This window comes from Penaeus japonicus, unplaced genomic scaffold, assembly GCF_977035675.1.
Source record: "Penaeus japonicus unplaced genomic scaffold, GWHDUDI00000001_assembly GWHDUDI00000020, whole genome shotgun sequence".
NCBI classification, from domain to species: domain Eukaryota; kingdom Metazoa; phylum Arthropoda; class Malacostraca; order Decapoda; family Penaeidae; genus Penaeus; species Penaeus japonicus.
In genome coordinates, this window is record NW_028234422.1 from 31,626,711 (window position 1) to 31,639,210 (window position 12,500).

General features: G+C 36.9%; 1 protein-coding gene across 1 annotated transcript in view; it reads right to left on the reverse strand.

Annotated features, from left to right (window-relative positions):
* The window catches only part of LOC122267639 (heparan sulfate 2-O-sulfotransferase hst-2), a 13,088-nt gene extending 2,834 nt beyond the window's left edge, over positions 1-10,254 (reverse strand). The window contains exons 1-4 of the mRNA XM_086547865.1: positions 10,017-10,254; positions 9,126-9,216; positions 6,144-6,305; positions 5,730-5,924 (exon numbers count right to left, since the gene is read on the reverse strand). Coding sequence (XP_086403991.1) covers positions 5,730-5,924; positions 6,144-6,305; positions 9,126-9,216; positions 10,017-10,188 — 620 coding nt within the window. The 5' untranslated portion in view covers positions 10,189-10,254. The remainder of the gene's footprint in view (positions 1-5,729; positions 5,925-6,143; positions 6,306-9,125; positions 9,217-10,016) is intronic.
* Between the last annotated feature and the right edge of the window lie 2,246 nt (positions 10,255-12,500).

The window sequence follows — 12,500 nt, forward strand, 5'->3', positions numbered from 1 at the left end:
AAAACAATGATGAAAATGATAATGAAAACAATGATGATAATGATAACAATGAATATAATGATAATACTGATAACAATGATGATATTGAAAAAAATGATAACAATGAAGATAATGATGATAATGATAACAATGAAGATAATGATAATAATGATAACAATAATGATAATGAAAAAAATGATAACAATGATGATAATGATTTTGAAATTAATCAAAATAAGAATATAAAATGTTATCATTGCAAGCGCCGCTGTCATCACTTATGTATGTACAAGATCTTACGTATTTAGAACTATTTTGAATTTCTTAATATGCTGTCATCCTTATTATGAATATCAACCAAACTGATGTTGAGTTAATTTTCGCTGAGTTCCCTTTCGTTGAGTTCACTTTCGTTGAGTTATTTTTCGCTGAGTTCATTTTCGTTGAGCTCACTTTCGTTGAGTTATTTTTCGCTGAGTTCATTTTCGTTGAGCTCACTTTCGTTGAGTTCCTTTTCGTTGAGTTCCCTTTCGTTGAGTTCCTTTTCGTTGAGTTCATTTTCGCTGAGTTCACTTTCGTTGAGTTATTTTTCGCTGAGTTCATTTTCGTTGAGTTCACTTTCGTTGAGTTCCTTTTCGTTGAGTTCACTTTCGTTGAGTTCCTTTTCGTTGAGTTCACTTTCGTTGAGTTCCTTTTCGTTGAGTTCACTTTTGTTGAGTTCCTTTTCATTGAGTTCCTTTTCGTTGAGTTCACTTTCGTTGAGTTCCTTTTCGTTGAGTTCACTTTCGTTGAGTTCCTTTTCGTTGAGTTCACTTTCGTTGAGTTCCTTTTCGTTGAGTTCACTTTCGTTGAGTTCCTTTTCGTTGAGTTCACTTTCGTTGAGTTCCTTTTCGTTGAGTTCCCTTTCGTTGAGTTCTTTTTCGTTGAGTTCACTTTCGTTGAGTTCCTTTTCGTTCAGTTCCCTTTCGTTGAGTTCCTTTTCGTTCAGTTCATTTTCGCTGAGTTCCCTTTCGTTGATTTCATTTTCGCTGAGTTCACTTTCGTTGAGTTCCTTTTCGTTGAGTTCATTTTCGCTGAGTTCACTTTCGTTGAGTTCCTTTTCGTTGAGTTCATTTTCGTTGAGTTTACTTTCGCTGAATTCCCGTTCGTTGATTTCATTTTCACTGAATTCCCTTTCGTTGAGTTCATTTTCGTTGAGTTTACTTTCGTTGAGTTCACTTTCGCTGAATTCCCTTTCGTTGAGCTCACTTTCGTTGAGTTCAGTTTCGCTGAATACCCTTTCGTTGAGTTCATTTTCGTTGAGTTTACTTTCGTTGAATTCACTTTCGCTGAATTCCCTTTCGTTGAGTTCATTTTCGCTGAATTCCCTTTCGTTGAGTTCATTTTCGTTGAGTTCCTTTTCGTTGAGTTCACTTTCGCTGAATTCCCTTTCGTTGAGTTCATTTTCGCTGAATTCCCTTTCGTTGAGTTCATTTTCGCTGAATTCCCTTTCGTTGAGTTCATTTTCGCTGAATTCCCTTTCGTTGAGTTCATTTTTGCTGAATTCCCTTGCGTTAAGTTCAATTTCGTTGAGTTCACTTTCGCTGAATTCCCTTCCGTTGAGTTCATTTTTGCTAAATTCCCTTTCATTAAGTCCATTTTCGTTGAGTTCCTTTTCGTTGAGTTGAATTTCGCTGAATTCCCTTTCGTTGAGTTCATTTTTGCTGAATTCCCTTTCGTTAAGTTCAATTTCGTTGAGTTCACTTTCGCTGAATTCCCTTTCGTTGAGTTCATTTTTGCTAAATTCCCTTTCATTAAGTCCATTTTCGTTGAGTTGAATTTCGCTGAATTCCCTTTCGTTGAATTCCCTTTCGTTGAGTTCATTTTTGCTGAATTCCCTTTCGTTGAGCTCACTTTCGTTGAGTTCATTTTCCCTGAGTTTCCTTTCATTGAGTTCATTTTTGTTGAAATTCCTTTCATTGAGTTCACTGAATTCCCTTTCGTTCAGTTTCTTTTCATTGAGGTCACTTTCGCTGAATTCCCTTTCATTTAATGAACTTTCGCTGAATTCATTTTCGTTGTGTTCATTTTCGCTGAGTTCCCTTTCGTTGGGTTCACTTTCGCTGAATTCCCTTTCGTTGTGTTCCCTTTGGTTGAGTTCATTTTCACTGAATTCCCTTTCGTTGAGTTTCTTTTCGTTGAGTTCATTTTCGCTGAATTCCCTTTCGTTGTGTTCCCTTTTATTGAGTTCATTTTCACTGAATTCTCTTTCGTTGAGTTTCTTTTCGTTGAGTTCAATTTTGCGGAATTCCCTTACGTTGAGTTCATTTTCGCTGAATTCCCTTTCGTTGAGTTGATTTTCGCTGAATTTCCTTTCGTGAGTTAATTTTCGCTGAATTCCTTTTCGTTGAGTTAATATTCGTTTTCACTTTCTTTGAGTTTATTTTCGCTGAATTCCTTTTCGTTGAGTTCCTTTTCATTGAGTTCCCTTTCATTGAGTTCATTTTCGCTGAATTCCCTTTCGTTGAGTTCCTTTTCGTTGAGTTCACTTTCGCTGAATTCCCTTTCGTTGAGTTCACTTTCGCATAATTCCCTTTCGTTGAGTTGATTTTTGCTGAATTACCTTTCATTGAGTTCCTTTTCGGTAAGTTCAGTTTTGCTGAATTCCCTTACATTAAATCCATTTTCGTTGAGTTCCTTTTCGTTGAGTTCACTTTTGCTGAATTCCCTTTCATTGAGTTCACTTTCGCTGAATTCCCTTTCGTTGAGTTCCTTTTCGTTGAGTTCACTTTCGCTGAATTCCCTTTCGTTGAGTTCACTTTCGCATAATTCCCTTTCGTTGAGTTGATTTTTGCTGAATTACCTTTCATTGAGTTCCTTTTCGGTAAGTTCAGTTTTGCTGAATTCCCTTACATTAAATCCATTTTCGTTGAGTTCCTTTTCGTTGAGTTCACTTTTGCTGAATTCCCTTTCATTGAGTTCACTTTCGCTGAATTCCCTTTCGTTGAGTTCCTTTTCGTTGAGTTCACTTTCGCTGAATTCCCTTTCGTTGAGTTCACTTTCGCATAATTCCCTTTCGTTGAGTTGATTTTTGCTGAATTACCTTTCATTGAGTTCCTTTTCGGTAAGTTCAGTTTTGCTGAATTCCCTTACATTAAATCCATTTTCGTTGAGTTCCTTTTCGTTGAGTTCACTTTTGCTGAATTCCCTTTCATTGAGTTCACTTTCGCTGAATTCCCTTTCGTTGAGTTCATTTTCGCTGAATTCCCTTTTGTTGAGTTCATTTTCGTTGGGTTCACTTTCGCTGAATTCCCTTTCATTGAGTTGATTTTTGCTGAATTACCTTTCATTGAGTTCCTTTTCGGTAAGTTCACTTTCGCTGAATTCCCTTTCGTTGAGTTCATTTTCGCTAAATTCCCTTTCGGTGAGTTCTTTTTTGTTGAGTTCATTTTTGCTGAGTTTCCTTTCATTGAGTTCATTTTTGCTGAAATTCCTTTCATTAAGTTCCTTTTCATTGAGTTCACTTTTACTAAGTTCCTTTTCGTTGAGTTCACTTTCGTTGGGTTCCTTTTCGTTGAGTTCACTTTCGTTGAGTTCCTTTCGTTGAATTTACTTTCGCTGAGTTCCTTTTCGTTGAGTTCACTTTTGTTGAGTTCCTTTACGTTGAGTTCCTTTTCGATGAGTTCATTTTCATTGAGTTCCTTTTCGTTGAGTTCACTTTTGTTGAGTTCCTTTTCGTTGAGTTCCTTTTCGTTGAGTTCACTTTCGTTGAGTTCCTTTTCGTTGAGTTCACTTTCGTTGAGTTCCTTTTCGTTGAGTTCACTTTTGTTGAGTTCCTTTATGTTGAGTTCCTTTTCGTTGAGTTCATTTTCATTGAGTTCCTTTTCGTTGAGTTCACTTTTGTTGAGTTCCTTTTCGTTGAGTTCACTTTCATTGAGTTCCTTTTCGTTGAGTTCCTTTTCGTTGAGTTCATTTTCATTGAGTTTCTTTTCGTTGAGTTCACTTTCATTGAGTTCCTTTTCGTTGAGTTCACTTTTGTTGAGTTCCTTTTCGTTGAGTTCATTTTCATTGAGTTCCTTTTCGTTGAGTTCACTTTCTTTGAGTTCCTTTTCGTTGAGTTTTTTTTCATTGAGTTCACTTTTGCTGCGTTCCTTTTTGTTGAGTTCATTTTCATTGAGTTCCTTTTCGTTGAGTTCACTTTCGTTGGGTTCCTTTTCGTTGAGTTCCTTTTTGTTGAGTTCCCTTTCATTGAATTTCTTTTCGTTGAGTTTCTTTTCGATGAGCTCCTTTTCGTTGAGTTCACTTTCACTGAGTTCCTTTCCGTTGAGTTCACTTTCGCTGAGTTCCTTTTCGTTAATTTCCTTTTCATTGAGTTCACTTTCGTTGAGTTCCTTTTCGTTGAGTTCACTTTCGCTGAGTTCCTTTTTGTTGAGTTCCTTTTCGTTGAGTTCACTTTCAATGAGTTCCTTTTCATTGAGTTCACTTTCACTGAGTTCCTTTTCCTTGAGTTCACTTTCGCTGAGTTCCTTTTCAGTAATAAATGATTAAATCCTATCCCAACCATACCAATATCAAAAGATCACAGCAGAGTCACCCCATACAAATTAGTAAGTCATTAACATGTAGACCAAGCTGACCTAAATAAAAAAAAAATAAAAAAGGCGTTGAGTTCCTTTTCGTTGAGTTCACTTTCGCTGAGTTCCTTTTCGTTGAATTCCTTTTCATTGAGTTCACTTTCACTAAGTTCCTTTTCGTTGAGTTCACTTTTGTTGAGTTCCTTTTCGTTGAGTTCACTTTCATTGAGTTCCTTTTCGTTGAATTCACTTTCGTTGGGTTCCTTTTCGTTGAGTTCCCTTTCGTTGAGTTCACTTTCGTTGAGTTCCTTTTCGTCGAGTTCACTTTCGTTGAGTTCCTTTTCGTTGAGTTTACTTTCGCTGAGTTCACTTTCGTTGAGTTCATTTACGTTGAGTTTCTTTTCGTCGAGTTCACTTTCGTTGAGTTCCTTTTCGTTGAGTTCCCTTTCGTTGAGTTCTTTTTTGCTGAGTTCACTTTCGCTGAGTTTACTTCTGTTGAGGCCTCTTTCATCATTTTTAATATCAGTATCACTTTCACCGTCACCGTTATCATCATTACGGTCATTATTATTATCAGTGTTACTATCATTATTATAATTGTCATCTGAATTATTGTTATCCTTATCGTCATTATTGCCATTACCATTATTATCATCATAATTATCACTATCTACTACTGTCATCATTATTAATATTACTGTTAATATTGTCAATATCATCGTTATTATTATTTCTATCATCATTGTCACTATTGCCATTAGTATTACTGTGAACGCATTTTCCTAAACTTTGTCCCACAAGACAACCAAGTGAGTTCTGTTTTTTTTTCTTGCGGTCAATTCATGTTTTCCTTTCCAGGAAAATATCCCGAAGTTGCAGGAAGGTCAAATAACGCTCCTTACTAAGTTGACAACATTTGCTGCATGCGTCAAATTCCAAAGTTAACGTTCTTGCTTTCTCCTTGTTATCTTTATTACTATTTATATTATCATTAACATAATTATCATTACTATTAGCATTATTAGTATCATTACCATTATTACTGATTTTGTTAATATAATTACCATCATTATTATCATCGTAATTAAACTCTTAGTATTGAATCGGTTTGGGCACACCTAACCTTGTAGCAGGCCAGGTGTTGCCAAAATGTTGCCTCGATTGAAACCCGCCTTTACTCTCAAACTCAAGACTCACCTGCAGAAGGTGTCGTGGCCGCAGAAGTAGGTCAGCTGAAGGCCTCTTGAGATCTCGCCTTTCCTGACCCTGCAACTTCCCGAGGCGTAGCACTCGTCTAGGCTTTCCGTCGGTTGCCTGTAGTAGTAGTGGCTGATGTACCGAGATATTGGGTGTCTCACCACATTGATCCAACTGGGCTCCATGTACCCTAGTCTGAAGGAGGGTAGTCAAGTGATCCTTAAACCCGAAGAAAGCTGGAGACACTCACACAAAATCATTCTACATAAAGACAGACATAAGTGCAGATACGAATACTAAGAAAAAGCTAGAGCAATCTGAAATGTTTTGTGTGAAAATTCAAACAGACACATTATGCGCTCCTACATACGCGTGCACAAACCACGCCAATTGCCACACCCCTCCACCACATACTTGGTAAAATTAATGAAGTAAATGTGCTTGAAAAAGAAGTGTGACTGATGCTCGGGTCGGTTGAACGTCCACTCGGCGAGCTTCAATTGTTGCTCACGAGCCATGTGAGTGAGTCCTGTGTCCCGCATGTTGTTCAAGGTGAAGCCATGCCTCCGGGATAAGCTGTGACCGGAAGACGAATTTTTGTACATAGAGAATGGCATCATTCGAGTCAATTATTTTAAATTTTCCATAAGAAAGAGTATTGGCGTGATTTTTACCCATAGGAGAAAGCCCAACATCAGGCTAACTCTAGACAACCACCCAATAACTATTCAAAATTCAGCTAGATTTCTTGGTCTATTCTTTCATAATAGATTAAATTGGAAAGACCACATTGGTTAGTTAAAGAATAAATGTCAAAAAGCACTCAATTTATTAAAGTACATTTCTGGACACAAATGGGGAGCTGATAGAAAGTCTTTACTGATGTTATATAAATCCCTGATTAGGTCTAAAGTAGATTATGGGTCAGTCGTGTATGGCTCGGGAACGAGCTCAACTCTGAAGGGATTGAATGTTGTGCAGAATGCTTGTTTACGCGTCTGTCTTGGAGCCCTTTAAGTGCACTCGCACAGAGCGCCTAGAGGTAGAGTACCTCCCCTCCGTCTCAGGCGCGGCCAGCTTGCGCTGACTTACGCCGCGGCGCAAAGATAGCCAGGCAGCCCCGTCGTCAAAACGGGAATGTTTTGCGCCGGCTGATAGGCCCACAGCACCGCGGCGGAAAGCCGCTGTGCAATAGACTCGATGACCTCACAGAAAAAGTCGGTATAGATCTCTCTACTATCGATACCCTGGTTCAGTCAAATATTGCACCGTGGGAGACCCCCAATTTCACCACCGTATTAGAGGCGGAGGTACGCCAGCGGTTCAGAGAGATCCTAATTCAACATCTTTTCCCTTTTTCATTTGTATACCGACGGCTCCAAGACAGACGAATGTGTGGGAGCGGGTGTATGGTCGACTGAATGCCAGTTGAGATTCAGATTGTCGAATCATACATCTATCTTTCTTGCTGAACTTTTTGCAATAGACAAAGCTTTAGATTTTGCCCTATCGACGACCCACGATAGAATAGTCATTTTTTCAGACTCACTAAGTTCACTTAAAGCAATTAAATCCCTAGAAACCACCAAAAATGAAATACAGGGTAATATCATTCGTAAATTACATAGTGCCAATAAATAAATCAAGCTGATATGGGTACCCAGACACTCGGGTATCCATGGCAATGAACAGGCTGACAAATTAGCCGGGTCGACTGGTGATCTGGAGCCTGGCATTGTCCGCACAGATCTCGGGTGTTTTGTCTCTTTTATAAAAGCAAAAAATACATCTCCCGTAGCAAAGTGAGTGGACCGACCTCACAATAAACAATAAAAACAAGGAAGATATTAAGCTGTGGGACACAGCCCACAGAAAAGACAGAAAGGAGGAGGTGGTGTTGGCCCGGCTCAGGGTAAACGCCACAAGAATAACCCACCTCACTCCATATATAGAAAAAAGATTCCCTCCACAGTGCCAACACTGTACCTCCATTTTATCAATAGCCCACATATTAATAACCTGCAATAGATTCAATCCCCAGAGACAACGTATCACAAACTACTTCAGAATTAAAAATATAGAAATAAATATGAGAAACTTACTATCAGATAATGAAATAATTATTAAAAAATTAATCACTTTTTTCAAGGAGACACAACTTTATGACCTTCTATAGATTGATGAGATAAAATGGAATCATTGGCTTAATGACCTTGGCCTGTGCCGCTGGTTGATAGCCAATAAATCCAACAAAGAAAGAAGAAGAAAGAGTCAATTAATGATAAACTTCGTTGTTTTCGTTGCCATTCTTGTTACTGCCATTTCAGTAATAGCGACAGCATGTTAGTAATGATGATTGTGTTATTATAATCACCATTGTCTTTCTTATTGTTATCATTATCCTCATTATTATCAGCAGCATTATTATCATTATCAATATTGCCAATATTATTTTGATCATTGATATCATCCTCATGATGGTTGTTATTCTTATTCTTGTTTTTTTTTATCATCATTATTACTACGTCTACTATTGCAACTACGACTACTACTACCATCATTAATACTACAGCTACTACTACTACCACCACTGTTATTCCTACTGATACTACTACTACTGCTATCATTATTTTCATTATCTTTAGAGTTATTATATTTGATATGAACATTACTTGTTATGCTTTTCGGTAATGTACCAACTGTTAGCTCCCAGCAATAAATTAATTTTTAATTCATGGGATTATCTAAATATGTAGAATAGGATAGAACAAAAACATTCCGATAAAGATATCAATAACTAACAAAAAGGTAAACGAAATAGCGGAAAAGAAAAAAAAAGAAGAAACAAACAAACAACAAAAAAATGCGATCTAGTGCTATTTACGTTTCATCACACAAACATAATTTGTTAGTGATCCTATGAAGATCGAGTATATAATTCACCTGAAAATCAATCATCAACAATTTTACCGCAGGCATGAAAGACAGAAATGTAATACAGTGGGACACATTTCGAGAGTCTGGTCATACATTCTGTTTAAAGATTGATTTCCATGCTTCGTAAGATCTGTTTTCTTTCTAAAAACATTATATCTATTAGCCTCTCTGGGTAGCCAAGCGCCATGAATCCTATGACCTGGGCAGATACTACCCATCAACACGGCACATTTCAAAGTTGATCTTAATCCTTGGTGTGTATCAAAATATAACAAGTGGACAAGACTGATAAAAACTACACGGAAACAGGAAAAGACACTCCCACTACTTCTAGTAACGATGGAAAGCGTAACGATATATTCAACTTCAATATAGTGATCACCAACATCTAGAGGTTCACTGTTCGGACAAACCGAAATAAGACACAAGAAGAACGCTAACTGAGAAACAAGAAAGTACCTGCGAATGAGACGGAGCATTGTCGCCGATCCGCACTTGGGAACTCGGTTGTAGACGAGGAACCTGGGGTACACTGGAGTAACGATCACGTCTGCGAGATTGAGAAATGTCAGAGACGACCACTGGAACTTAACTAGTACGATAGTTACATTGAAGTCAGGAGCCAGATGCAACGAAATATTTATATGGCATGATCACAAATGTTTAACTGTTAATTCCAATATTATTTATATCTTGCGACTACAGCTGATAATCTTATATTCATATTCTTAAAAAAACTACCCTAAACTTGGCAATACTTAATAAAAACAAAGATTTTTCATATACTAAGTCGCATTAGGGATTTAGGTCCCCATGATGATGGTGGACATTCTTGAAAAAAAAAGACCTAGGAAGGCAGACCAGTATTACCTTAATAATATTGCCAACATTCTGGTACAAGTGGAAGTTGTTATTTATATTTTGACTAGATACATATTCAAATAGAACGCCCTCTCCAGCATGCATTAAACGTAAATGGTATAACTAATCATAAAGATAACATATCTTGTATGTATTGTTTGTCTAATGTTATTTATGCTTTACTCAATTTCATGTTGTATGTTCATTTAAAAAAGTGAAAGAAAACATGACTTACATTGTCTCACCTCAAATCTTGTCTACCAGTGTTTACATGATATCTAGAACCCGTGTCATTAATACATTTTGTATCAACACATTCATAATTCCCTTTTATAACTGAAGACAGTATTACAATGTCTACATTACGACCAGCGGCATCGATCTGCCACTACTATGACTGTTTCAAATTGCTAATAAAGGTTATACAAAGGTTAAAAAGTGACCAGAAGATAAACTCACGTTGGCAACTTCCCCTTCAAAGACCCTTACCACTTCGATTCCGCCGTTCGAACGCCTGTAGCTCTCGAAGCCCGGTCGAACCCGTCTGTCTTCCACGGAGACTGAGAAAGGCTCCTCCTCGAGAAGTGAGGAAGGAGGCCAACCAGAGCGCCAGTGCCACCGCGTTCAGGAGGAGAAAGATCCTTAAGACGGGATTCAGCATCACGAACCTTCAACGATGATTCTCGAAACGACTGAAACGATGGTGTTTGTTACGCTGCTTATGCATTCAAGGCTGCTTAAAAGGAATCAGCATTCTTTTAGTTAGGGATTCATTTATTCGCTTACGATCTAATCAAACTTGCAGCATAATTGAATACATGCATTCATACGTATATGTATGTATGTGTGTGTGCGTGTGTGTCATCATACATTATACATTATAATACACACATATCGTATATTTAATGATCAGGTTCAGAACTTTCACAAAAATTGGCTGACGGTAATGAGGATACAAATATTTAACATATTAATTGAAATGACTAAGAAAACATGCACCGAATTCTAATCATTTCTCAATTTGAACCAGGTCTGCTTTAGATTAATCATAATCTCCATATCGTTTGGCATATCATTTGGTGAAGGAAGACTTTCTAGTTTGTTATAATTGGCATTATTTCCTCCGAAAATAATGGTTGCTCTTACACTCAAATACAACGTATGAACCGTACTACAGTCTCCTTTCCCTTTGAATTAACGTCAGAAGCTTCATTTGTTATCCCTTGACAGCTCAATACACACACACACACACACATACACACACGTACACACACACACGCGCGCGCGCGCGCGCTCAAGGACGATATTAACCCAGTCTTCAACTCTGAGGTTGGTCGTCCCTGTGTTTCGCTATATATATATATATATATATATATATATATATATATATATATAATATATATATATATATATATAGATGTGTGTGTGTGTGTGTGTGTGTGTGTGTGTATAAATATATATATATATATATATATATATATATATATATATATATATATATATATATATATGTATATATATACATATATATACATATATATACATATGTATATATATATATATATATATATATATATATATATATATATATATATATACATACATACATACAGCATACCTCGCTTCTCCCTTTGCCTTCCCTCTAATAACTCAATTTCGGTAACTTGTCGAATCCGCCCTTTGCTTTCTGATAACCTTATATACAAATTCCAGGAAATAAATCTTAGATGATAAAAATAAGTCAGGTAAATTTTGTTTTGAACAAGTCTTATTCATACTAATGCGTGATATTTGATAGACTATCTTACGCCTCCTATGATGGTGATGTTAGAAAAGAGATGTGAATGACACTGCCTATCTTAACACGAGAGTATCTGACGCGTTTCGGTGGTAGTCTTGATCGAAAATTCTTGCGTTGTTAAGATATTCAGCTTCTTTTCTACATGTGTCGCAATGAACTTCGTTTATGATAATAAGGATGATTAAATAATAGGGCTAATGCTGTTGATAATGATGGCGACATGTGTATGTGTCTGTGATTTTTTTTTGCCCGGCCGTAATTATTTAATCAAATCATAACATTGGAGAAAAGTTTCATACGCATCTTTCTTTCTTGATCTATCTTTCTTTTTTTTCTTGTATTCATAATGCGATTAGATTTGGTTGTTGTTATTTTTTTCCATAATGACACACCTGCCAATAAGATGTCTTTTCAACTTACTTTATGCACTGTTACCTATCGCGAACGGAAAAGCACAGCACCGTAACCAATGCCGTTTCTCACTTTCTGTATTGCGCAAAACACTTCTTGATGATAACTAAATTCAGATCTTCTACAGTGCAGGGCAACCCGGCGGAATTGAACTATAACTTAATCAGGTCGATGATAATTACATGCGCTGACACAATTTACATAACATCTGCCCATAAATACCAAAAGGGGTTCTGAATTCTAATTATTTTCACCGTACGTATTTTAATTCCAGTGAAAGACGGAGACTGAGACAGATAGATAGATGGTTAGATAGATAAATAAATGGGTATATAGATATATAGAAAGAAAGATCAATGGATCAACAAATAGATGGATAAATAGATAGGTAGGCAGATAAAAAGAGAGAGAGAGAGAGAAAGAATGAAAGAGAAAGAGAGGGAGAGAATAAGAGAGAGAATGAAAGAGAGAGAGAGAGAGAGAGAGAGAGAAATAGAAACAGAAAGAGAGAGAGGGAAAGTGAGAGGGGGGGGGGATTAAATACAAATAGATATATTTATTGTCACTAATTATCACCATATAGGAAATGAAATAGTCTGTGCCGAATCATCACTTCAATTCAGTGTAAGCCTCATCACAGATTATTTTGATTTAGTACTGATCTTGACCAGGAAAGATGATTGCTAATAGTTTTGTGGTTCTTATTAATGGCGAAACGTCTAGTTATTTTTTTAAAATGAACCTGTTGATCGTTTCCCTCT